Source organism: Chiloscyllium plagiosum, unplaced genomic scaffold (assembly GCF_037043375.1).
Source record: "Chiloscyllium plagiosum isolate Xiang-an unplaced genomic scaffold, Cpla_swu_hap1 HiC_scaffold_21, whole genome shotgun sequence".
Classification (NCBI taxonomy): Eukaryota; Metazoa; Chordata; class Chondrichthyes; order Orectolobiformes; family Hemiscylliidae; genus Chiloscyllium; species Chiloscyllium plagiosum.
Window position 1 is genome coordinate 27,266,611 of NW_028270159.1, and position 26,930 is coordinate 27,293,540.

The 26,930-nt window shown below is 38.1% G+C and overlaps 1 protein-coding gene across 5 annotated transcripts in view; it reads left to right on the forward strand.

Moving 5' to 3' along the window:
- The window catches only part of dennd1a (DENN/MADD domain containing 1A), a 533,820-nt gene that overhangs the window by 132,108 nt on the left and 374,782 nt on the right, over positions 1–26,930 (forward strand). For all 5 annotated transcript variants that reach the window (XM_087998441.1, XM_043720136.2, XM_043720139.2 and 2 more), the window contains exon 3: positions 1,790–1,833. In XM_087998441.1, the coding sequence (XP_087854567.1) occupies positions 1,790–1,833 (44 nt within the window). The remainder of the gene's footprint in view (positions 1–1,789; positions 1,834–26,930) is intronic.

Consider the following 26,930-nt stretch of genomic DNA (forward strand, 5'->3'; position numbering starts at 1 on the left):
CTATTGAATTGATATAGTGAATATAAACTTGTCACTGTCTTGAAATTAGATCTACTTATTATTTAAATATGCATTTAGGTTTTCTCACTTTATCATGATGATGTCGTGCTGGACAAACCCCGAATCACGTGGAATACAATTTCAAGCCAATATTTCAATTACCCAGCTAGCAACCTTTAAACTTAAAATATATTTCATTGGATGCTTTTGTTGCAATGTTTGTGTTGCCATCGATACATTAGCAACAGTCTTCAGTGGAATAAGTTCTGATCTATTTAGTTTAAAATGAGTACTAGTTGCTCTATGTAACCAAGAAACTGAATACTCATGACTTTCACCAGTTACGTGGGGTCAGATTCAGGTGCAATTTATTATCAATGAACATGTTGAGTCACTTCAGAGTTTTCTGCTAATTATTGCATTTCCACAGTTATCTTCAAAACACTTGATTTGTTTATGGTTTTGTATGTGCACTTCTTTCTGAACAAAGATATTTTTGTCATATCAAGTTTCAGTGTTTGGACAGACGAAGCCTAAAGGGTTAAAGATGCATGTTTGCCCAAAATCAATGTTTTCAACACAGGAAATCAAATCATTATGTGGATTAACTTGGTCTGAATTGACTTGCTCCACTATTTTTTTTGTACCATTTACCTAACAGCTACAGTATTCTGGAGATACCAGAGCATGAGAATTGAGCACAAATTGCATCAACACTAGCACTCTGTTACGTTCAACTATATATTATATGACTGGAGGATGTGCTTTGCCTATACATCCTGCAGGGGACTTCTGAAATAATTTTATTCTGGAATTTTTAAAAACATTATTTAAACATGAATTAATTCCAATATGTGTTTTTTTTTTCTGTCTTGGGAGTATGGAGAATTTTCTTTGTTGTCACACGACTGAATCTGTATTCTACTGATCATCATTGTTTTTACTGTGTAATGCTGTTTCATCTGGATCAGCAGTTAATTCTAATTTTGTGTCAATTAACTGCATTCATGTAATTGAGGCTAATAGAAGTACATGACAATCCCCTGCCAATATACTGCATTTCATAATCTAATGACAGCAGAGATCTGACAAAACAAGTTGAAGCGTATGTTTTAAAAAATATTTTCTGTCACTTCGTGTTCTGTACGTACAGCATTCCTTTTTTTTCCCTCCTTAAATCTTTGATACTGTTGTCATGCATGCTGACAAAGGTTCAGCACTGTTCTAATTAGCCTCAAGGAACTGTTTGGAATCGGGTTTTTTTTTGGAAGAATTCCACGCATTAAATTGACCCTTCTGCATGTCCCCCTATTATTCATAAGTTGATCTCTGATAGCACTGTGCAGGCTCTGCTGGATGCTGGTAGCAGAACATGAGTAGCTGGCAGAGATGTAACCTAAATTTGGGACATTTATCTTATTATGCTCAATAGTCAGCCAAACTAGATAGCTAATAAAATCACAATCAAAGCAGGCTCTCTGGAATTTGAAAGACCTTCTGATATTCTGGCAACACGTCTAGATGACAATTTACAGCTTGTAGGAGGTTAGGGTAGAAAACTGTCTTGAAACTAAAGGGTGCGCCAAATATTCTCCTTTTTTACCTAACTGGAGGAGGGAAAAGGGGAAGCCTTGAACAGTTCTCACTGGCCCTAATCAACATAACAGCCTCAGCTGCCCCTTGGATCCCCTGCCAGGTCCCTATCATCTTCTGATCAAATATTAATGTGTGATACTCTGCTTGCTCGCTAATCCAAAGCCAATTAATATTATCTGTCAATTATTTACAGATCCTGAGGTGCGGAGACAATTCCCTGAGGACTACAGCGACCAGGTTTGGAATGCGTAATTAACTTTTTTTAACATAGCAAAATTTATTTCAGAGTCACTCAAGATATCACTGCTGTTCAGTTTAATGAAGGAGACAAATGAATTTTTTTGGGGAAGAGATGGGGGTGATAATTAAGAGCCACTGATGAAGATGATGATGACATTGACAGTTTGTAAAAATATACAGTAGGAGGCAAAATTTGCAACCCAGCATGGCTTTTTTCAAAGCAATTCTATGTAGTAAAATCCATACTTGCTTACATGGACAACAGATGATTTTTTTTGAGTTTTCTTTGTAGATGATATCTGGCAAATAGCTGTTTAAATGACAAATTGGAAGTTCAAGAAAAAAAGAGCATCAGCAGTATGAGATTCAGACATTGCTTCTGTGAAATTTATCAAGTTCTAATATATGATTGTGTGACTGCACTGGGATAGTTTCTCTAACCAGTTCTGTTGATGGTACTTCTGAAAAAATGCTGATTTATTGTATACACTATCCCATTACAATATTAAATGTAGAAAGATGCAAGCTTACTGTTAATTGTTTCCAAACTAAAGAATCGTAGAAAATTTGTTACATGTTATGTTTCAATTTATCTTCCTCTTCCTTTGAGTCCCCAAGACTCAGAGTGGACTATGGATCGCTCTGCGTTTAAGCTGTTTTTACAATGATTGCTAGGAGGCATGCGAGAGCAGCTTGTATTTGTTGCTGTTTAATCCACCTCTCTCCTTGTGGGAATGGCCCGAGTTTGACCGCATGCAGCCTTTTGATCGAATGGAAAGATCTGTATCGCTATTTTATATTTTTCATATTTATTCCTCATTAAATTTATTATACCAATTGAAAGCCAATAAAAAACTTAGAGAAATTCTCCCCAACGGTTCATCTCTCCTTGCCCCATCCCCATGACAAAATCATCCCTAAAATCATTATTGTCCTATAGATCCTTTTGTTCAAGGTGCTGAATATTGCTGGTGTACTCCAGTCATCCTTTGGCACCATTAGTGTGATGTTACTATTCTCAATGTGTAAGGCATTCGGTGAGGTCTGCTGACCTCCAATGTACTCTTGTCTAGGGGAGTCAGTCCTTGGTCTAAGACTTTGAACTGAACGGTAGCATTCCTATTACAAATAGCTGAGATGAACTAAAGTTTAGGGGAACAGGCATATTTTAGGAAATAAAGCTGTTTTTGAGCTGAAGAGGCTGCAAAGAGTGGGGAACTGAAGGTGCTACAATCTGACAAATACCAAGGACCTGCATTCTGATTCTGAAAGAGAACTGCAGTGATTGTGGATATTGTCTCTGGTTATAATTTTTGAAAATCTCCTTGATTCATGAATAGTTCTAACAAATTGTAGATTAGCAAACATAATACCATTATTCAAGAGGAAGCCAGGAACCACTGGCCAGACAGTCAATAGTCGTTGGGAAAATGCTGGAATGCATAATTAAGACATTTTTAAGAATAAACTTAGAAAAGCATTGTAAATGGTAATTATAAAAAGATAACATAGTTTCACAAATGTAAAATCATAATTGAGAAATTTACTAGAGCTTTTTTGAGGATGTAGCTGACAGGATAGATTTAAAGGGAATCACTCACGTAATGTATCCGAAAGAAAGCTAGGTGTGAAAATAAGCTGCAAGAAGGGTTTAAAAGCTGAAGAAATATAAACAACAGCAAAATACTGCTAGAAATCTGAAATAAAAGCAGAAAATGCTGGAAGTAGTTAGCAGTTCAGGCAGCGTCTGTGGAGAGAAACAGATTTGTTTCAGATGCAATACTTTTATTCAGCTTTTGTTGCTTTTTATTATTCCCCTTATAAAGATATATAGATATATTAAGTGAATGGAGACCAAAGCAGAAAGTATAATGTGGGAAAGTGTGAAATTGGCAGTCAGAATGGCGAAGCAGAATATTTTAAAAAAGGGATAAGACCTGACATCTTGGTGTTCAAAGGGACTTGGGCATATTAGATAGAAATTTATTGTTACATGTATTTGTGAAAATACAATAAAATGTACATACGCCTCCACAAAAACAGTGCTGTGTGTGTGTGTGTGTGTGTGTGTGTGTGTGTGTGTATGTATATGAGACAAAGACAACAGGAGTTTGGGGGGTGGGGGGGAGGGGAGTGGTGAGCGCAAGTGTCACAACTGTCGAGGCCAGGGGGCTTCTCAACTGTTGTAGATTGGAGCCTTCTCAAAACTGCCAAGGACCTGGAACTGTCTGACTGAAACTGCCACACCCAGCCACAGAAATAACAAAAGATTAATGTGATACAAAAGGTGAAGTTAAAAAATAATTATTTTTAAAAATGCGACCAGTCAGCTGAAAAGGAATGGGTGGGCTGGGAGCCTGAACACTACCTAACCTGCCCTCCCGATGATCTTGCATGACTACTACAAGAAACAGAGTGTACAGGTAGAGCACCCAGTTAGGAAATTGAATTGTGACGTTTGCCTTTATTGTAAGGGTAATTGTTACAATTCTACAGCATCTTGTTGAAACCAAACAGAATACAGTGCGCAGCTTTGCCCTCCATATTTAGGGAAGGACATAATTATAGTGGTGATGGTGCAGAGAAAGTGCAGTAGATTGGTTCCTGTGATGAAGCAGTTGTCCAGTATTGAAATGCAGAGTAAATTGCACCAATACTCTTTGGAATTTAGGAGAATGAGAGGTGATTTCATTGAAACACACGATTGATAGGCCTTGACAGTGTTTACTGAGAAGTTGCACCTCTGCCTAGAAAATGTAGGCAGATTCTCTGCAGAGGGACCAATCATTTTGGACACCGATGATGAGAAATTTCTTTACTCTAAATGTTGTTAATCTTTGGAATTCTCTACCCAGTTGGTTGTGGACCCTTCATCATTGAAAATATTTAAAGTTGGGATGGACAGAAAATTCAGTGAACTTTTCAGAAAATCGATTGATGTGAAGAATGAATAGTAAAGTGTAACTTATGGTGATGATTAACCATGATTGTATTGAATGGCAGAGTAGATTTAAGGGGCCATGTTGTCTACTGTTTCTTGTGATCTTAAATGTATCCTATGTTCTTTAAAGCTCTTATAATATAAACAGGAAATGCTGGAAGAAAATCTGACAGTTCAACAACATTTGTGGAGAGCGAATTCAAATTTCAGATCTCAGACATGTCATCAGGCTCCTCAGCTTTTAGTTGTTTCTGTTTTTTATATATATATTTAGTGAGATTTTGGAGTCATGTATTGTTTGACGGAGTTGTAGGGCACTGGTGCATCTGAATTCTGCCCTCTGTGATAGTGGTCAGATACCTTACCTAAAAAGACAGTACAGTCTCTAAATCTCAAACACCTCTTACACTTTGCTTGTTAGGAGTGGATAGACATGCTTTTTGACTGGGGGAAAAGGTGCATTTTTCAGGTGGACAGAAATGTGCAGAAGTAAATAGTCCTTTATGGTGGGAGAGAAATCTGTACATATCCAGTCACAAATGTACTGTTGTATATTTCATCTTTTACAAATATTTAATCTCAATAGTTGAATTAAAATGAGTAAAATTGAATAGCTTACTGTCAACAGAAATGTTTCAAGTGTAAAGCAGAAAATATGTGTACTTTCAAAAGTAAATCTTCCTTTTTTATAATTTGATAAATTTAAAATAAATGGATTTTTGTCTTTTTTTTTCACAGATAATAAAACTTTCCCATCAGTGCCACAGTGTATGCACTATCAAAATAATGAATGCATAGGAGTGATTTCTCATCTGGGGGTTTAGACTGTGGTTTAAAACTCCTTGAGCTTATTTGACCTTATAGATGTCATCTGAAGCTCTATATGTGATTGCTGTCCTGTAAATCATCTTGGGCACATATGAGTCTTTATTAATAAACAAATCTGGGAGATGCAGCATTTTAAAAAAAAAAGCCTCACCATTGGTTTCTTTGTTTTTGGTGCTTACACAAAGGACTTATTCTTAATGTATTTCTGAATTAATGGCTTAAATCATTTGCATGTACGTAAATAAAGATGTGTAGCGGCTTTAAGTCTTGTTCCTTTGAAAAAAATGTTTGGTTTAGCTTTGATTTTAATGGGAAAAATGGTGGCCTTTTTGTTAGCTAGAAGTGCCTATTTGCTGTTTTTTTCTGATAGAAGTAAACTTTACATTGACTCTGTCTTGTAACTGCCAAAAGAAAAATGATTTTTTTTTAAAAGTATTGCTTGTAAAGAAGACTTCAAATCCCAATATGTCTGCTTGTTTGTGGGTAAAATAAATTTTAAATGTACTGTAGTCATTGCAGAGGATCAGAGACTTTGATGCTGCAACTACCAGTGATATTTTATTCCTGAAGGTCTTTATACTTCTGCAGGGGACTCTGTCACAAATTATTGTGGCTCGATCCTTTAGAAACCGAAAAAGCATGTTACTTCAGCATCTGTGACTGACTAATGATGGCCAGGCTTTTGGCTTCCCTTGAGCCACAAAGCTATTGCTGCCTTTAGAGAGGAAAAAGCATAAGAATAAAGGGGAGGGATGAAAGGGAGTCACAAATCTGTGGCCTCTGAGATGTATGACTGCTAGGCTGGTTGTCTGCGTGGTATGATAATCCATTTTGATCTCCTCAGTCTTAATTGTCTGCTAAAGACAAATGGGCAGTAAAAGTTCATCAGTTTCATCTTTGCTTCTCAATTATGGGCAGAATAAATGAGCCATCACTACAGAAGAAACCTTTCTTTTTGACACGGAAGTAATGCAGACCTGATGTGGTGTTACAAGTCTTTCTCCCTCATTATTTCAGATTCTTGGTGCTGATAGATCTCAGTGTTTCATGCAAAATGTAATCTGAAATGTAAATAAGTTGTTTGATACAAAGGGATGACGTAACAAATGCATTTTCCACATTGTAGCGGTCTTGCTTATAATTATTTACAAAGTGGAATTTCTCCCCTCATTTGTGTGAATATACTTATGGCAATGACATTCTGATGTATGACAAATTTAATACATAACATAGCTGCTATCTTACACAATATCTTGGCACAATAATAACTTTATAATTGATTTGAAATGAGATTACCATTCTAAATGGGGAAAAGTTGATTGGCCATACAGCATGAATCCTTTTAGAAATTTTGGATAAGTAGGTTTTTCAGTAGTGGAATGGCTGATTTTTATATAGTTGAAACTTTATTGCTGGAACAGCACAGCAGGTCAGGCAGCATCCAGGGAACAGGAGATTCGACGTTTCGGGCACAGGCCCTTCTTCAGGAATGAGCAGAGAGTGTTCAGCAGGAGAAGATAAAAGGTAGGGAGGAGGGACTTGGAGGAGGGGAGTTGGAAATGTGATAGGTAGAAAGAGGTCAAGGTGAGGGTGATAGGTCGGAGTAGGGTGGAGGCGGAGAGGTCAAGAAGAAGACTGCAGGTCAGGAAGGCGGTGCCGGGCTGGAGGGATCCGGCTGAGACAAGGTGGGGGGAGGGGGGATGAAGAAACTGGTGAAGTCCAAGTTCATCCCCTGCGGTTGGAGGGTTCCCAGTCGGAAGATAAGACGCTCCTCCTCCGACCGTCGGGTTGTTGTGGTTTGGCGGTGGATGAGTCCAATGACCTGCATATCCTCGGTGGAGTGGGAGGGGGAGTTGAAATGCTGTGCCACAGGTTGGTTGGGTTGGTTCGTCCGGGTGGCCCAGAGGTGCTCTCTGAATCGCTCCGCAAGTAGGCGGCCTGTCTCCCCAATATAGAGGAGGCCACACCGGCTGCAGCGGATGCAGTAGATGATGTGGGTGGAGGTGCAGGTGAATCTGTGGCGGATATGGAAGTTTCCCTTGGGGCCTTGGAGAGAAATGAGGGGGGAGGTGTGGGCGCAAGTGTTGCACCTCCTGCGGTTGCAAGGGAAGGTGCCGGGAGTGGTGGTTGGGTCGGTGGGGGGTGTGGATCTGACAAGGGAGTCGCGGAGGGAGTGGTCTCTACGGAAAGCTGATAGGGGAGGGGAGGGAAATATATCCTTGGTGCTGGGGTCTGTTTGGAGGTGGCGGAAGTGACGGCGGATGATGCGCTGTACATGGAGATTGGTGGTGTGGTAGGTGAGGACCAGTGGGGTTCTGTCCTGGTGGCGGTTGGAGGGGCGGGGCTCAAGGGCGGAGGAGCGGGAAGTGGAGGAGATGCGGTGGAGGGCACCGTCGACCACGTCGGGGGGGAAATTGCGGTCCTTGAAGAAGGAGGCCATCTGTGTTGTACGTATTTTGAACTGGTCCTCCTGGGAGCAGATGCGGCGGAGACGAAGGAATTGGGAGAATGGGATGGCGTTTTTACAGGGGGCAGGATGGGAGGAGGTGTAGTCCAGGTAGCTGTGGGAGTCGGTAGGTTTGTAGTAGATATCCGTGTTGATTCGGTCGCCTGAGATAGAAACAGAAAGGTCTAGGAAGGGGAGGGAGGAGTCCGAGACTGTCCAGGTGAATTTGAGGTCGGGGTGGAAGGTGTTCGTGTAGTGGATGAACCGTTCAACCTCCTCGTGGGAGCACGAGGTAGCGCCGATACAGTCATCAATGTGATTTTTATATATACAAAGTAATTATTTTTAAAAATGTAACATTGTCAAGATGGGAATGATACTTTATTCAAGTGTTTTAACTTTTGTTAAGCTAGGAGTCATTAAACAATCATTACAATCAGTATAATGCTTATTTCTAGCAGTGACTTTTTTTATTGGAAGCCCATGATTATAATCACAATGTAACATAACATATTTCATCAGTTGATTAACATAGTTTTCCCATAAGAGATGAAAATTACAAACCATTGTTTGCAGTGGGCTGCAATGCTTATCCCAAGCTCCCAATAAGCTATTTAAATCAAGCCACTCCCCAAAAGAATGCAAAGTAAAAACATTGAAACACTTGAGGGATTTATTTCAGCAGGTAAGTAGCTCATATGGTGCATAATCCATCCAAAGTTTTAAATCCCAGTTTTAATTCCTGATGCGTGTTGAGTTAGTTGATCTTTGGTGATGCAAGGGTGGGTGTTTTATAATTGAATTTGGTTTTGGGGATTGTTTTTCCAGTTTTCCAGCAGTTCCACAATAATTTACATTTATATAGTGTTTTGAAAACGTTATTGACATCTTCAGTTGCTTCACAGTTCAAGTCGAGCCTCCACATGAAGAGGGGAAGACTTGGGGAACTAGTTGAAATTGTGTTTGAAGAAGTAAGATTTAAGGAGGTTTTTTTAAGCAAGGGTAAGATAACAGCAAATTCTACTTATGTCAACTGATTCCAGAAATGGTGACTCAAGGTCACTGTGTGAATGGATGATGATAGCATTAGGCTCGGTTGTTGAATGCCTTTTATGTAGAATTGCACACTGATGCTGATAGTTAAAGTTTATATGTGGAAAAAGTCATCTGAATGAAGTATCATAGGGCTATCACCATTCATTAAAATGAAACACTGACTCCAGGAGAATAAAGATTGTAGGAACAAATTACTTCAGATGCTGGAATCTGTATTGAAAACAACATGCTGGAGATCCCAGCAGGTCAGGCAGCATCCATGGAGAGAGAGCTTTGATAAAGAGTTATCTGGATGAGTCTTCTAGACTCAAAATGTTAGCTTGCACTCTCTCCATGGATGCTGTGATCTCTAGCATTTGTTGTTTTCAATGATGATTATGGTATTGTTTCTGATATGTGACTGTGAAATTGTGGATCTTCCCATAAACACAAAAGATAGAGAGTGAAGTGTGTATGTGTGTATGTGTGTGTGTGACTTTTTTTAAAAAAAAAGGGCTAGGTGCAGAACAAAAGCAGAATCTAGAATGGCCACATGAATTCTGAAACACCGTGTGCTTAAGCTATGAGAGCAGGTGAGATCATTCCCCTGCATGAGAGGTGCTAAGCACCAGGATGCAGGTTAACAGGCAAACAAACAATAATGTGAAGTATTTTTATAGTGCAGCCTGGTAAATGAAACTGCATTGAGGTTTGCATCAGGGTCGATGGTGTGGGCAGAGAAGGAGAGTTTATCCATTGCCCTTAACTAATTTATATTACATGAGTGGAATGACGTTTGCGCTAATGATAAAATTGCTATCTAGCTAGTAAAATTATTGAATGCAAATGTTTGGTTATATGCACCATGTGCAGGAATAGCCATGGTATCTAGTTAAAGTGGAGGTGGTGGGCTCACTGTCCAGAGGACCAAGTGGCTTGGGTTCATATCCCTCATAGCAGGTCGTGAATTTTAAATTTAGTAAAAGGAAAGTCTAGGATTACAACATTACTCTAATGGTTACCATGTTAATGCTCATTGTCATATGAACCCATCTGGTTCACTCATGTCCTTCAGGGAAGGAAATCTACCATCCTTACCTGGTGCGGCCTACACGTGACTTCAGACCCGCAGCAATGTAGTTGATTCTTAACAATGTTCTGGCAATTAGGGATGGGCAATAATGTAATAAATGCTGCCAAATATTTGAAGTCTTTGTGTAGGTAGATCTTTTCTGAATACCCTGTGTAACTATGACAAATGATTTGATTCCATTAAAATATTTCTGATTGTAATTTCAAGATCATCTATGTAAAAACAAGAAAGTGATTAGAATTAAATAAAAATATAAAATTGATCAAGCTTCAACACATAGCTGAAATGAAAAAAAAAATTTTAGTACTAATGGAATAAGTTATTTGGGCTAAATTTCCAAGCAGTCAGATTTTGTTTTGCTAAGTGCCAAATGATAGTAAGTTGGCTGATTATGTTTGTAGTTGATTCTTGTCAACCAATAAAGCTTAGATTCTGGCACGTTGAGGAAAACAAAATTTTCCTTGAGGCAAGATAGTTCTGTGGACTTTCAGCTTCTACAGTGATTCTCTGAAATTTTATAAAAAAGGTTTTGAAAAAGGAATAGTTTTCTATTGTAGTTTCACCCATAAGTTGTAAATTAGGTATCAAAATGCCATTTAAAGTTTTAAAAAAAGAAACAACATCTCAGGGCTCACTTTGAAATTTCTTTTTGGTTTTCTTTCCCTTTTTTTGATATGGTGGTCTTAACTGTATTATTTGATATTTCAAACATATTTTCACTGTTTCATTATCCCCAACATGACAGAAAATGGATGAGTAAGCTTGTTGCAATAATGCAGGGACAGTTTTGGTCACCTTTTTTTTAAGCCTGTCTTTCTGTTCTAGTAACAGCTTTATTTTGGCATTCTCCTAGCTCTGTCCTCTCATTAATTTCTAAGCATAAATTATTAAGCGAAATTAAAGGAGACTGAGGTGAGATGCTTCTCTCCGCTTCAACAGTAGAAAAATGACTGTTATTAGCTAAATGAACATATTTCAAATTTCTGCAGATCTAATCGGAGGATTTTAGAGTAGTTTTAGTTACAGGTTCATCAGTTTCTTAACAACAGCAATGACAGCTTACCTTTGCTCAGTGTTTTTAAGTATAGTTAGATTATTTCAAAAACCAGGCATGAGTTAGGGTGAGGAGATCAAGCAGTTATTGGAAACAAGATCAGAGGATGTGACTGAAGCCAGGATTGAAGAGATGGAAGACCAAAACAGAGAGTGATGTAGTAAGGCAGAACGTTGTGGAGTTCAAGGCTACAGTTGCTACATCATCAACCAATAGTCAAAGGTAAGATTGAGGAGGATCGTATAATTGAATGAACAGCTTCAGCTGGAGGAGGGGAGCCTGCAATTTGAGAAGTAGCGCCAGAGAATATTGTAGAAGTAATGGAGGTGACACCTTGAGGAAATTTGCAAATACGAATGAGTGTTTCAAAATTTGTGTATCTATACAAAATACATTGTTGATTGAAGAATTTTGTATGATTTTTATTTTAGGAAGGAGTGCAGATGCAGATGATGGGCAAGGCAGATGATCTGAGGTTCAAGGAGACCAGAACTTAGTGCCTCGGGATATATCTTGAGAGTTTTAGCAGTGGAGATGAGGTGGTGACAAGTATGCATTTTGTTGATAACCACCATTGCTGACCCATGTCAAAATAACATTGACTGGGGAAGCATTTTTTGCCTTGTTTGATTTGGAAAAATTAAGTGCAGTTATAAAGAAACACATTAATAGCAGTGTCTAAATGCTAACAAATTTGCTGATTTCTGCATTTGTACAGATCTCGGACTGGAGGCCTGTGACCAGCGATGTGCCACAAGGATCAGTGCTGGGTCCACTGCTTTTTGTTATTTATATAAAAATGATTGGATGTGAACATAGGAACGATGGTTAGTAAGTTTGCAGATGACATTAAAATAGGTGGTGTAATGGACTTTGAAGAATGTTACCTCAAAGTACAATGGAAACTTGATCAGATGGGTCAAGGAATGGCAAATGGCGTTTAACTTGGATAAATGTGAGGTACTGTATTTTGGTAAGGCAAACCAGAGCAAGACTTCTGCACTTGATGGAAAAGCCCTGTAGAGTGTTACTGAACAAAGAAACCTAGGGTTGCAGGTGCATTCTTTGAAAATGGAGTCATAGGTAAACAGGATGGTGAAGCAGAGATTTGGTATGCTTGCATTCATTGGTCAGAACACTGAGTATAGGAATTAGGATGTTATGTTGTGGCTGTACAGGACGTTGGTGAGGCCACTTTTAGAACACTGTACAATTCTGGTCAGCCTCTATAGGAAGGATGTTGTTAAACTTGAGGGTGTAGAAAATATCTACAAGGATGTTGTGAGGATTGGAAGGTTTGAGTTATAGGGAGAGGCTGAATAGCTTGAGGCTTTTTTTTACTCTGGAGTGTTGGCGGCTTAAGGGTAACCTTCTCGAGGTTTATAAAATCGTGAGGGCATGGATAGGATGAAATGACTTGGTTTTTTCCCTGGAGTGGGGGAGTCCAAAACTGGAGGGCAAAGGTGTAAGGTGAGATGGGAAAGATTTAAAAGGGGTCTAAGGGGCAACTTTTCTATGCAGAGGGTGGTGTATATAAGGAATGAGCTGCTAGAGGAAGTCATGGAAGTGGATACAATTGTGACATTTAAAAGATATTTGGATGGGTATATGAATGGAAACTGTTTAATGGGATATAGACTAAATGGTGGCAAATGGGACTAGGTCAGGCTGGGATGTCTACTCCATGTGGGCAAGTTGGACCGAAGCCTCTAATTTGTTACTATATGACTCCATGACTACTGAGTAACAATTTTTGAGTGATGCGCAGTGTGTCTGACAACACGTGGTTCACTTATACCTATTTACCAATTAATGTATGAACTTTAGACACTGGGGTCCACTGTCAGAAAAGCTGTTCTTTTAGCATTTTGGACCTTACAACTAAAATGCAGAAAGGCCTCTAAAGCTGGCAGGATGGTTGAGCCACAAAAACACGAGGGAGTTTATGGTCAGAGCAAGAGATTTAAACTGTGTAAACAATTGCTGAACTGACATTTGAGCTGGACTTTGATCCACAATACGAGACTTCGGCAGCAACCAATTTGTGGGTTGATTTTACGTGACCACACTTGTGTTCTCACTCAACACCTACATAATTGGATTTCAAAGATTTGCAGTCCACAGATTATGGACTTGTACCTGATGTGAACTGTCATGTGGCTTTTTTTTAATGTTGTACTTTCCTCACAATTTAGATACCACATCACTCTGTCCTATAAATTAATTCCTTTCCTACTGTTGTAATAACATTGACTTTAATTTAGTTACAGCGTTGCCAATTCTGAATGGTGTCCTTACCCAAGTTGCTTTCTGTAAGTTTGAATGTAGAATGAACATTGGACATAGTTACAAGGATCTTTGGCTGAGCCTGGTTTAGTTCTCTGAGGAGCCATAAATGTGTGTTTCAAGCATGATGTTGGATAACGATGAAAGACAGAAACTGGCTAATATTTTAACTCCCTGAACTCCAGATCTCAGAACAATTGCAATGTCCACAATACTGGAGTAATTTGCTTGTATGAGCAGGCGTCACCTTTTAAATCACAGCATTCTCTCAGCCAAAAGAATGGGTACAGCAGTTTTGGATCTGTTTAAGCTCTAATGCTGTTGTGGCAGTATTGTTGTGAGCAGTGTGTTGATTTGCTTTTGACTTTAAGAAAATATTAGGCATGAACCATTGGTTGAATATTGAATTTTGTTTTGGTGTAATTATGCTATTTCATGTCAATTTGAATTAACATAATCCTGCCATCACATACACTTTACATTTAGTTGTTAAGAAATTTGTTTTTTGACAGCATATCTTGAATTATTAAACAATACATTTTTGGACCTTTAAAGGTCTTAATTCTTTAAAATGAATAGTATTTATTGCAGGTCAATTTAAGCACTGAGATCTGTAATGTGGACAATTTAAAAAAAAACAAATATTTTTTATTTGGTTAATAACTTCCTAGCTCTTTCTGTTAATTTGATTTTTCTCAATGTCAGATTTTGCCCTGCTATTTCACTTGATGGTGGTGTTAATACTTTGCATGAGCAATGAGCGAAAATCGGAGAATGTTAAACTTGGCATAATGGTTCTTGGCTGTTTGCTTTTTTTGGAAAAAGGATTTGTTTAGTGATGCTTCGAATTAGTCTGGTGTTAATCTAGAGTTGCTTCTATTGCTTTTCAGCAGCCGGGTGATTTGTGTTCAGTCAGTGATGTTTGAAATTGGTTACTAAAGATTAGGTTTGTTTCTTCCTGAGAAAGACTTGACCAATATCTTTATAGATGAATGTGACTCAGGAAAGAATTACATGAGCAACCTGTTTGCAACATAACAGAAAAAAAGACAAAAAAAGGCTTTAATTTGTAACAGCAGTTTTCATGACCTCAGAATATGCCAATGTTTCACAGTCAGTTAGGAGCTTTATTGAAGAATCTCAGAATTGTTTCAGCAGAAAAGGAGGCCATTAAGCCTGTTTACCTCTGTGTTGGCTGTCTGTAAGAGCAACTCAGCTGATCCCACACCTATGTCCATCTTTTGTAACCCTGCAATTTTTTTTCTCTCAGAGCCTATCCAGTTTGCTTTTTAAAAGCTGGAACAGTTTTTGCCCCTTACTCTGTGTATTGCGAATATTAATTGCTCACACCATAAAACACATTTTTCCCCACATGTAGCCATTGGTTCTTTTGCCAGTCTCTGCCAAAATTTGGGGATGGGGTGAGTGGAGGTGGAAGTTCCTTCTGATCTGCATTGTCTGTATAACTTGAGGTTTTAGAAGACCAAAAGGTGACATCTCAGTTCAGACGATGCATTAAAGTTGAAGTTATCTTGGGACTGTGACTTGAAAGAAGTTCTGGGATTTATATATTAATGAATTGAAACCTGTATCCCCATTCTAAGTGATTAAAGAGTTAACAAAAATTTAGAATTGTTCAATACATCGCACCAGTTATATGATACGTTAATCTTTTCCTATAAATTTTGTGTCCTATGATCCTGCCCCATTGGCTACCTGATGAAGGAACAGCACTGCGAAAGCTTCTACTTCCAAATAAGTGTGTTGGACCATAACCTGATTTTTAATTAAGAGGTTGGCAGCCTTTCAGTGGCAACAATCCATGTAAATGGAATCCATGCCTGGAAGATGACTTCTGTGATTGCCTGGGCTGTATGCACAAGTAATTTCTTATGGGTAAAAACAATGACTGCAGGTGCTGGAAACCAGATTCTGGGTTAGAGTGGTCCTGGAAAAGCACAGCAGTTCAGGCAGCATCCTGCTCCTCGGATGCTGTCTGAACTGCTGTGCTTTTCCAGCACCACTCTAACCCAGAAAGTAATTTCTTATGGTACTGGGCAGAGCAGTTACCATACCAGGCCATTGTGTACCCAACAGTATGCTTTCAATTATGCAGCTGTAAAATTTGATCATGTACCTTATGGACATGCCAAATTTCCTGAGCCAGAAGAGGCGTTGTTGTGCCTTCTTGACTGTCACATCTACGTGGGAAGTCCAGGACACTTACTGTTGGTTATTGTCATTCCTGTTGACGCTCTCCACTCTTTCAACCTCCGCTCCATTGATGTAGATGGGGGTGTTCTCCTCCCTTCTTTCTTTGACTAATTAAACGAATGAAGGAACAAAAATATTAGTGTCAGAAGTGAAAGTTCATATTTGCCTTTTTGAAGTCTTATTGTCAGGACATTAGAAATCTAAATTTTGATCTCTATTGCAGTTGTTTTGCAAAATATGCTTTGTATCTGTCTTCTTTGTTTGGAATAAACCGTGCGCAAAACACTTCCAAGTAAATCTGCAAACATATTGCCAGTTATGTTTTTTTAAACAATGTTAACATCCACATTTATTTGAAAATAAAAGCCAGAGTTTGGTTTATGGAGGTAGCTGGTACATATGTCAAGAATGATTGAACCCTGCCTTTATGATATGAGAGTGATAATTTTCCAAAAAGAACATCCATTTGAAATTTGGCCACAAAGAAATGTGTAAATGTAAAAGAAACTATTGCTTGTTCAACTAGCACAACAATTTTTTTTTTGTTGCAATGTTTCACTTTAAAAAGGTTTTCAGTGTGAATATGATAAGTTGATTAGTTGTCTTCCATTCTCTTTTTTTTAGTGAATCAATTTAATAATTTCTCTTATTGACTTTGCATTTCTCAAAATTTTTTCCTAATAGCCAAACCAATGAAAACAAGCATTTTTTCAACCTTCCGAAACACGATACCATTGTAACTGTTCAAGTATCATTTATCCAAATTACAAAGAGCTACTGTAATTTTGCAATTCTTCACTTCGCATTTTGTAGTAGATTCAAATTTATAATCATGGTCTTTAGACCATTTCAAGAATTTGTAAATACTGTAGTTTGATTTGTTATACCATCGCTAAAATTGGAATTCCATGCCTTAATGCTGCTGTATTACAGCAGTCTATAGTAACGTAGAACCTCAACTTGACAATTCCTAATAGCTGCTTCCTGATTTCCATCACGTTCCATATGGCTATTGCCCAATGGGTCTTGGTTCTCCGCAGTAAAGGAAATCTATTAAACCTCTGGTGTATTAATCGAATAGGTCACTTTTAGGAATGCAGTGTAGCAGTCGTAGAATCATACAACAGGGGAAAAAAAAATCCCTTCGGTCCAAACATAATCTCAAATTAAAGTAGTCCCACCTGCCTGCTCCTGGCCTATATCCCTCCAAACGTTATATATAATATATTTCTCCCAATTTTTTTTTAAAGTTTCATTGTATGTGCACCCAATAGTATAACTGCTAATGTGTTACTGTTCACATGCTCAAGTTCAACCAGTATTACCACCTCATCTGTAATCACCTGTTACTAATAACATAAATTAGAATGTATTTATTTTTGCTTTCTGTCTTCAATGTATTGTGCATCTTCTGCTAATTTCACAGTTATTTTTGTGATGGGTAGAGGACAAATATGTGGGATAAACTTAATTATGTAATGATAAAATGCACACAGTGATGACCTACAAGTCCATTTTTCTGCTCTCCAAAATCATTTTGTTTTGCTTGTATTGGGCATGTAAGTTGACTTCCATTTTAATTATGATGCCATAATCACGTTAGTAGTCATGCTGAATTTTATGTTCCATGTATGAATGTTTTACTTACTTTTAACTGGGTGAACTGTGTTGCGGAAATGCTCAAATTTGTAAAGCATTTTCATACACAGCAGACTCCGGCAAACACCAAAGAGAAATAGGTCTTTCAACAAAAGTATGAAGCTGCTTTGAAGCTCACAGCCATTCTGTATGCTGATTTGTCAAGGGGCTGTGTTGCAGTGAGCAAATCTCATATTTGGGAACATTAGTGTGAGAATGGAAGAAAGAGGAATCTGTTCTGAAAAGTATGCCCATGATCAAATGTGCAGTGTAATCAGGGACTGAACATTGGTTTAACCTTGAGAAGCATGTATTGGAAAGAGCTCTTGACGACACTTTGATTTTCATCAGAAATGCGGTGTGTCTGTATGTACTTAAATGAGCCAAATGAAATGCTGAATCCAATAAAGATTTCAGAGCAGCAACTATTTGGTAGTTTTCAAATGCAAAACAATGCTGAAAATCAAGACCCATCTAAGAGTGTTTGCGCGTATCAGTGATAGCATTTAAATGGGTGAGGGTGGAATGATACTAGTGTGTCGGTTATGCGTTCCAGAATCTAGTAAAGAATAGTGCTTGTTAGTGTGAGGTATGTTCAGCTTCCATAAAACCATCAAGATCAAGAGATGCTGTGAAGATATAGCACCCAAGTTGAGGGGTCTATATCTTTGAATTCATCTTTTTGATGTGTGTTAGTAAGCCATTCAGAGATCATGAATAAATTAGTTGGATCGTTGGTGGAGGGGGTAAAAAATAACTTGCATGAAGAGTGGAAATATGCATGTTTCCCTACTTGCTGTTTTGTGTGGTTTGGTCATCAAATTGTGGGATGCAATTAGTGTACAAACTAATCAAACCATTGAACAAAAATGCATTATATCCAATTTGTTGGACAGAAAGAAAGATATTTTATCGAGGGAAGATTTCAACATTCAGAGTGCTACATCTGATTCAGAAGGGAGCCTTAAAATGATCCTATTGTCAAAGCATGTAAATTGACTAATATTTTGGAATGATATTTGGAAGCTTCAAAGATTCATGACATCAATCATTAAAATCAATGATTTTAAATGTCTGCAAGTACTCATTTAACATGGACTCTTTAATATGTTGAACGGAAATGTTTTAAAGTTGAAGTATATGATTAAAAATCTTCACTTTGGAGATTTAAAAATGTTTAATGACAGTTGAATTTCTCTAGTTTGTAGCAAAAATAACCTGCATGATCAACTGCGTTTTAAAATGCTTTTAAGGTATAAAGACTTGGCTATTGTTTTTGAAATTTCTGATTCATTCAATAGATTACTGCCTTTGTAGTCTTCCTTAGGTATTGAAAATTTAGCTCTTTCTTTGCATTCATATTTGGGGAAAAAAAGACACAGTTCCTAGAACTTGAACTATCTTTCAAATTAATTGTATAAATCAGCCAGAAAAAAAACCCAGCATCTGATATCATCAAATCATATTTGGTTCGTATTGCTGTATTTTAACAAAGCACAATTCTGACTACAACTAGAATGAATTGAAAGAAAGCTCCCTCAAATGTTGTATAATTTTCCACCATTTGCAAGTGGATTTGAGAGCTACAGAGCATGATCTGCCTTGATGATTGTGTAATTGTTCAACTTTAGATATCTTTTGTTTTGCAAGCATTGGTCCTGTGATGTAGCTTCAAAAGGTTAGTGCTGGGTTTTCAGGTGCATCTGATGCTCTTGTCAGTGTGTTCTTCAAATACACCTCATTGAGTGAACCTTTGACACCTGGCTTGATGTGATTCGAGGAATGAGGGATATGCAGGGAATGGCGATCGAGATTTAGGTAATGTACAACTTTGCTGCTTGTGAGGGTAAACAGTACATCATGGATATGCAGTTTTAATCTGCTAAATCTGTCCCAAATAGCATAGTGAGAATCCACATGATGAATAGCATCTTCGGTGTGAAAACAAACCTTAGTTTTTAACAGGCCTATATACTAGTCACTCCAACTAATACTGTAACTGATGCAAGTGTGGCAGATTGAATTATTTGATGTTATCTACAATCATTCTCTCATGTAAGCGCTTATCATCTCCTGAATGCCTACCTGTGTTCTTCAGGATGTGGTCAGTGATGTTACTTACATGCTGCCATTGATCATTGAAACTCGCATGCTGAGTTCATTTTGTGCTGTTACTACCCTCATTGCTTCACTAAATGGGGTTCAACAGCGAGGAGTACTAAGATTGGTGATAAGTGGTAATTAGCAGGAAGTCACCTTGCTGTTGTTTGATCTGAAACTATGAAGTGTAAAGGGGTCTGGAGATAATGTTAAAGACTAGCAGGCCCACTCACCCCCACTGTATACCAGCTCCCAATGGTATTCATTCCACTCTTACATTATTTTTTAAATGAGGGGTGGGGGTGTGGTTTGACCTGTTTTTTGTTTCTGCAAATTACTGATCCTTTGTACTGATCTGTCCACTAGCATAATTTATTTTTAAGTGTTCTGCAAACTCTGTCAAATCGCAAGAAATAAAACTGGATGGTCCTTTCCGGTGCAACCTATGCATAAATTAAGGAAATGGCAAAGGCATCCAGCCTTGCTCACTGGTCCTGAAAACAGCAAAAGCTGGAGATCACAATGGGTCAGACAGCATTCAGGGGAGAGAACAAACTGACGATTCGAGTTGAGGTGACTCTTCATCAGGGCTATGATGAAGAGCCATCTAGACTTGAAATGTTAGCTTGCTCTCTCTCCATGGATGCTGTCTGACCCATTGTGATCTCTAGCATTTGTTGTTTTTGGTACAGATTCCAGCATTTGCAGTAATTTGTTCATACATCTTGCTCACTGACAAGTAGGAACTGATGCATATTGGGACAGTTGTCTCTCAGGCTAGTCAGGCAACGTTATACTTAGAGGACCAGGACATTATTGTGTCATCACTCCATTGTATATCTTGGTTCCATCCATATTGGCTGTTGATTAATTGGAGTTATGTACAGGCTACATCAAGTAAGGATGGCATTTTTCCTTCTCTAAAAATAATTGGTGAACTAGTCAGATTTTTCCAACAGCTTCATGATTGACCTTACTAATTCCATCTCCTGTTTTGTTTTTTAAATTTTATGTTCAAATTCTCAAATTGTCATAGTGAGATTTGAACTCTATATTTGCTGGATTACAAATCCACTATCATGCAAAACATTCATGGAAAAATGCAATGCAGTACATTTTTATCCCAGGTTAATTCATATGCTTCTGCTTTACATGACTTGCCTGTTGTTTCTGAGTGCTATGACATAACATGCACTTCTATTTCAAATCTACCACTGTCTGAAAAGGCTTAATATGTCGAGTTTCGATTAATATAAGTGTTTGACACTGCAGGATTTTCTTGCATTTGCTTTTAGAGCTTTACATAATCTAACTCCACACACTGAATAGTATAGGTGCACTTGATAAATTTATCACATATACTTGATATTTGTCAACTATCAAGCACAGTGTGTTATTTTGGTTAATAGCCTCTTCAAGACTGTCTTGTTGCTTCCACTTCCATTTGTTTAGTGTACGGAGAAGTCTTCCTATATCAGCATGAATTATTGAATGAAATTACTTTAATTCAGTATATGAATTTTTTTTCTCACAACCTATAGATTGAATCGCTACTGTTCAAATGCAGGTTTAACTGGATGAAAGGATGTGACAGCTGGAATCTCAGTAGCTGTGTCTATCTTGTACTTTGGGAGGACTTGATTCAAGTTTATCTAAACAACCACTGCTAATCCCAACTATCTAGGGGGATCCACTGTCAAAACAAGCAGCAGGCCCCTAAGGCAAACAGAACAGGCTAGAAATAAAGGCTGTGACTTGGGATACTCCAGCGAGTTTGCATTTGAGGCTAGCTAGAGAGATTGAGTGAGCAAACGATGGAGAATTAGCATAATGCCCTTTCATTTGGGAAATTTGGGAATGCTGACAGCGGCTCTGTGCATAGATCTGTGGTTACAATACAGTGAGTCTATAGGAAAATCATTGAATGACCCAGCCATATTGACTGAAAAAATAAAAGGACTAAGTACCGGTTCAGAGAAAGGAAGGACAGACTGCAGCTTTGTTTGACATCTGTTCTATTGCTCACTAGTTTTGTTCCCTTGAATTCTGTGTGGATTTTGGAGAAACCTAAGAAGCCTGAACATGAATCCTGTAATCTTCAGCTGAATATTTATTCAGTGGAACAGCCGTTAAGCTACCCTTTTTGGTTCAGCCTACTTCTCTTCCCTTGTTATACACACTTAAATGAGGAAAGTATTTAAAAAGCTAAATAAATATTTGTTTGTCTGTGAACTGTTAAACACAGTTGTATAAACTGTTTGCTATTTATGGAATTACTTTCTCTTCCTCTTACACTAGGGGTGGAAATATCCAGGAGAGAAATTCTAGCTACTACTTTGTAAAACTTGATTTGTGCATGGACAAATATTGATTGAAAGAAGCCCTTGCAGTGTTAGCTTTGAAGACAGCTGATAGCTGAGGAAAAGAGTTTTCAAAGATTGTGTAAAAGGCTGTCAGGAGAAGGTCACAGATGGTGAATTTATGTAGGCACATTGCCATTTCAACAGGCATTGAGCAAAATTGTTTTGTACATTAAGATTTTTAACTCTTTGAACACATCAGTCGAAAGCTGAATTCTGTCTTGCATCTGGTAGTTTTATTTCTTATAAAAATTGAGGCATTTTACTGAGCATCAATGAGTAGAAATGTTACTACAGTCCTCATAATGACCAGTGACTTTTTGAAAAAGCTTAATTTCCCATGCAACAAATAGAGAGCTGATGGACCAGCTTATTGTGTATTCCCTTGCTTTGTCTGTCCCCTCCAAATGCTTTAACTCGACTTCTCTGGATTGAATTCCATTTGTCACTTTTCCACCCTCTCAACCAAACCATTAACATCTTTCTGCAGTCAACAGCTAAGCTCTTCACTCTCAACTACCTTCCCCATTTAATGCTAAATCGTTAATATGTACTCCAGAGAGCAAGGGTCCCAATACGGAGCCCTGTGGAATCCATGTAGACAGGACCCACTCTGCTACAATTTTCTTTATCATTTTTTTCAAAATATTCAGTTGTTAATAAGAGACCGCTCTCCTTTACCAAGGATAGTCTGCAAGGTTTGCTTAATCTGTGCTTGTTAAAGAAACAGTTTATCCTATTTCTTAATATTGATTAAAGTAATTTGTCCACCACCAAAATTGGACTGATTGGTCAATAATTATTTGACCTATCCCTTGCACCTTCTTTGAATAATGGCACAATGTTGTCAATGTCTTGTTACAATATCTTGGAATGCAATGGTGGTGTCCTTACCTCTGATCTAGGGGTGTTCAAGTCACCTGCTCCACAGGTGTGTCATTACACATCTGAACAAGTTAACTGCAGATGCATGCAGTGTTGCAAACGTCCAGTCATTCTGGTTCCTTGCGTAGAAGTGAGGATTGGAAAATGATCCTTGAGTGTATTCACTATTTCCTCACTGGTTTCTTTTATCAGCCAAGGATAATCCTGTTCCTATTGTTTCCAGATGAGGCCTGAATGTATTTTCTTTCAGGAAATTGACTTGAGAATCTATCATAAGGCAGTCATTTGCACTCTCAGCTGACTAACAAAATGGCTGTAGCTACCTATATTCAAATTGGCAGTAGGTATTGCTCCAGCACAGAACTGTTTCCAATTCATCAGGGTGAATTGGAGTGCTGTCCTCATGTTAGGTATTTGTTTAATTATTTGGGGGATAAAGAAGATTGACTTGTTTTGCAATTTGATTTCTCAGCACTAACAGCCCTCACATTTAGAAATACATAAATTCAAAATCCCCAAAATGAAACCTATTCTAGTATTTCTCTATTTGATTTGACTCAGAATTTTCTTGGATAGTGTTTTATATGTGTGTTTAAGCTTTGATATCTATATGTGCCATTAAAAAGTTTTTTTCTATAAATATTGGAGCCTAATCACCCTGGTTTCCACATGTGCCAATATGTCAGTAAACCTGTCTGGAAATGCTTCCAACTCCCTAGAAAAAAGGATGACCTGATTTTTTTTTCCCCCAAAGTCAAATTGTCATAAATCTGATAATTAATCAAATGATTCGTTCTATTTGGCAAGAATAAACCAGACGACATTAGATGCCTAACTGAGTGGCAGTTGAAATGAGGTTTTGAGCTTATGATGTTGATTTATTATTACAAATGCTGAGGGATCCTGTCTGAATCTGGTAATCATTTGAACAACAAAGTGGAACACCTATTTTCCAAGACTATCTTGTATGGCAAGCATTTTATGCATTGGATTTGTGGACCTATGTCCTGTAACTAGCAAAGTCAACATAAAAACCACCTGGGCAGATAAATGAGGGTCCTTGATATTATAGACAATGAGTTCCAACAATGTTGCCTGACTTGTACTGTTCCTTCCTTATTCAGGTAATTGAAGACATAGGTGGACCAGTCAGTATGTTGGTGAGCCATCAATAAATTGACCTGGTTTGATGCATTCAATTTATCTGTTTGAGGAAGTAGGTACAAAGATTTTCTGCAAAAGAAACCATTTTGCTGAGAGCTTTAATTTAACTGCAGTAAATAAGGTATGTGAAATTGGTCTATGCTAGCAGTGCAAATGGTTTCAGGTGAATCAGCAGTCAGCTTTTACTGCAATAATTTTTGTTTCTCTTTACTTGGAAAATATTGCTGACGTTGTGAATGTCAAATCCAGTTAAAGTTAAAATCAGGAAGCTACTTCCCAATAAGAGTTTGAACTGCAGTCACGTGAACTTCAGTGGTAAAAAAAAATCTGGCAGAGTGAAAAATTGGTTGCTGTTTCTCCACCAACTGTTCTGTACTGTGGTCGTTAGACAAATTATATATCCTGGAGATTTATGTTAAGTACAAAAATTCTGTAATTCATTTCTGTAATATTGACAATGAGTAGTCATAGAGATGTACAGCACTGAATCAGACCTTTCAGTCCAACGTGTCCATGCTGACCAGATTCCTAACCTAATCTAGTCCCATTTGCCAGCACTTGGTCCATATCTCTCGAAACCTTTCTTATTCATATACTCATCCAGGTGCCTTTTTAAATGTTGTAATTGTTCCAGCCTCCTCCACTTCCTGTGACTGCTCTTCAGTATTAACTCCTACCTGGCAGTTGATCCCTATACAAATATAGGGATCAATGTAATGTCTGAGTTAGTACTTTTCAGAATCTTTCTTTGTCAGAGTCCATTCCTGGACAGTTTAAGGTGTATTTTCTCTCTGGTCAAAAGAGTAGAAGTTGTTTTAATGATTCTGGATTTTTCAGGTGGCAAACATGTCGTGGTTTTGGCTCATGAGTATGAATCAGTATTGTTTCACAAAAGTACCTTGAAAAGATTGAATAATTTAATTTGATCTCTTTATTTAAACCTTTTTTTAAATTTGCTTTTCTTGAGGCTTTAACTCATTTTGGTATTGTTGGTGTGATCAGTTCCTTAAATAGCCATTTTTTTTTAACTGTGCATCAGAAGACAGTTGAATGCCAGGTGGAGCATGCCACAGCTGAATCTCATCTCTGGGAGATGCTGAGGACAATTATCTCCTCAGGAATATTTTAAATTGAATTGTAATTTATTTTGCCCTCCACGAGAAAGAGGAACACTATTTCAACTTGTAACTTTCTGATTTGAAGAATAGAACTACTTCTGCAGTTGATATGTGTTTACAGAGGAACTTGATTATTCGAATAAGATGGACGGGCCCTATTTTGTTCGGATAATTAATTATTCAGTTAATTGATTTCCTCTGCAGCTCGGAGTTTTCTGTAAAGTCTGTTCCCTTTCAGGAGACTAGGCAGCAGCACACCGTGCGCGAGCCCCCTCCCCATGCCTGCGCTCCAACCCCATGCCCGCCCCCAACGCCGTCCTGCCGCTAAGGGAAAGAGTGGGGGCAGAGAGGGAGGGTGGGAGGTCAGTCATTTGGAGACGGTGCCTGGACTGTCCAGGACTGTTCTCTGAAGCATTTCAGTGAGCCGTGTCCGTTTTTAATCATTGTACCTGTTTAAAAAAAAAAGACACGATCAGGGTTGAAACAGCTCTTTGGCGTAATGTTTCTATTGGGACCTTGAGATCCCCTTCGGATAATGCGAAATTTTGATAATATAGGTTCCTCTGTACTCGTTTGATTAATGAGCTTGTATTGTGTTTATAGAAAGATGGCTGCTCTAGTAAACATTCTTACATGAGCACTTAAGTTTTTTCAAAATATTATAATAGAATTATTCATAAGTCCCTTGTTTACTTACGATTATGTGTGGAGTGGAAAGGGTGAAATGGATTATTTAGTTTCATTAGTCTGTTCATTCATTAACTAGATTACATACATCCCCAAAGTAATCCCTGTATATTTCATCTCACATGATTGGGGCAGTTTCTGATTTGATCTAAAGACAATTAATTTCAAAGGTGTGACATTGGGAATTGCAGCATATTTTCCTTAAGGAAAAAGTTTGAATCTTACCAAGTTTAATTTGTGATTTCCTTTAGGGTTCAGCTGTGAAATTCATTTACTTCAGTCCATGCATATTTTCTTTTAAAAGTGTTATCCAGTTGATCAGGCAATTGAATATTCAATTTTTGACTACAAGATATTAAAATAATAGGTCTTTTTAGGCATAACCTATTTAAGTTAACTAAAGAAAACCTACAATTGTATGTACAGGATAGCTGAATTCTTTGAAAGTAGGTGTACACAATCCATCAATTTTCCTGAACTGTCCTTCCCTACTGACTTTACTTGCTTAGCAGTAAATTGTGTCAATCAACATTGGAAGAGGGTAGGTAAGAAGGAGAAAAAGCAAAATTTATGCAAATTTAACTTTTTCCAATTTTTCACTGAGTGAATTACTCAGTTTTTAATAGAAATGAGATGAGTAATAATAAGTCATGTCCAAAGGTTAATAGACTAATTATTTAGATGCTCTGGCAATGAATTTGGGTTGAAGTAGTTTTGAGGTGGAATGAGTATAATCAGTATGGAGGGGTTATTGCACTGGAGGCCTGCCATGCTTGGGAGTATATCTCAGTGCAGATAGTACATAGAATCATAGAATAGAATCCCTACAGTGTGGAAACAGGCCATTTGGCCCAACAAGTCCACACTGACTCTCCAACGAGTTTCTGAACCAAACCCATTCACTTACCCTTTTACTCTTCATTTGCCCCCAACTAATGCACTAAACCTACACATCCCTGAACACTATGGGCAATTTAGTATGGCCAATTCACCTAACTTGCACATCTTTGGATTGTGGGAGGAAACCAAGCACCCGGGGGAAATCTGCACAGATATGGGGAGAAAGCTCCACACAGGCAGGTCGCCCGAGGCTGGAATCAAACCTAGGTCCCTGGCGCTGTGAGTAGCAGTGCTAACCACTGAGCCACCTTGCTGCCCAATGTTTGGATTAGTACAAAATATTGATGGCAGTGAGCACAAAATGCTGCAGAAAATGCCATCTTGTATGTTAGTACTTTAAAGGTT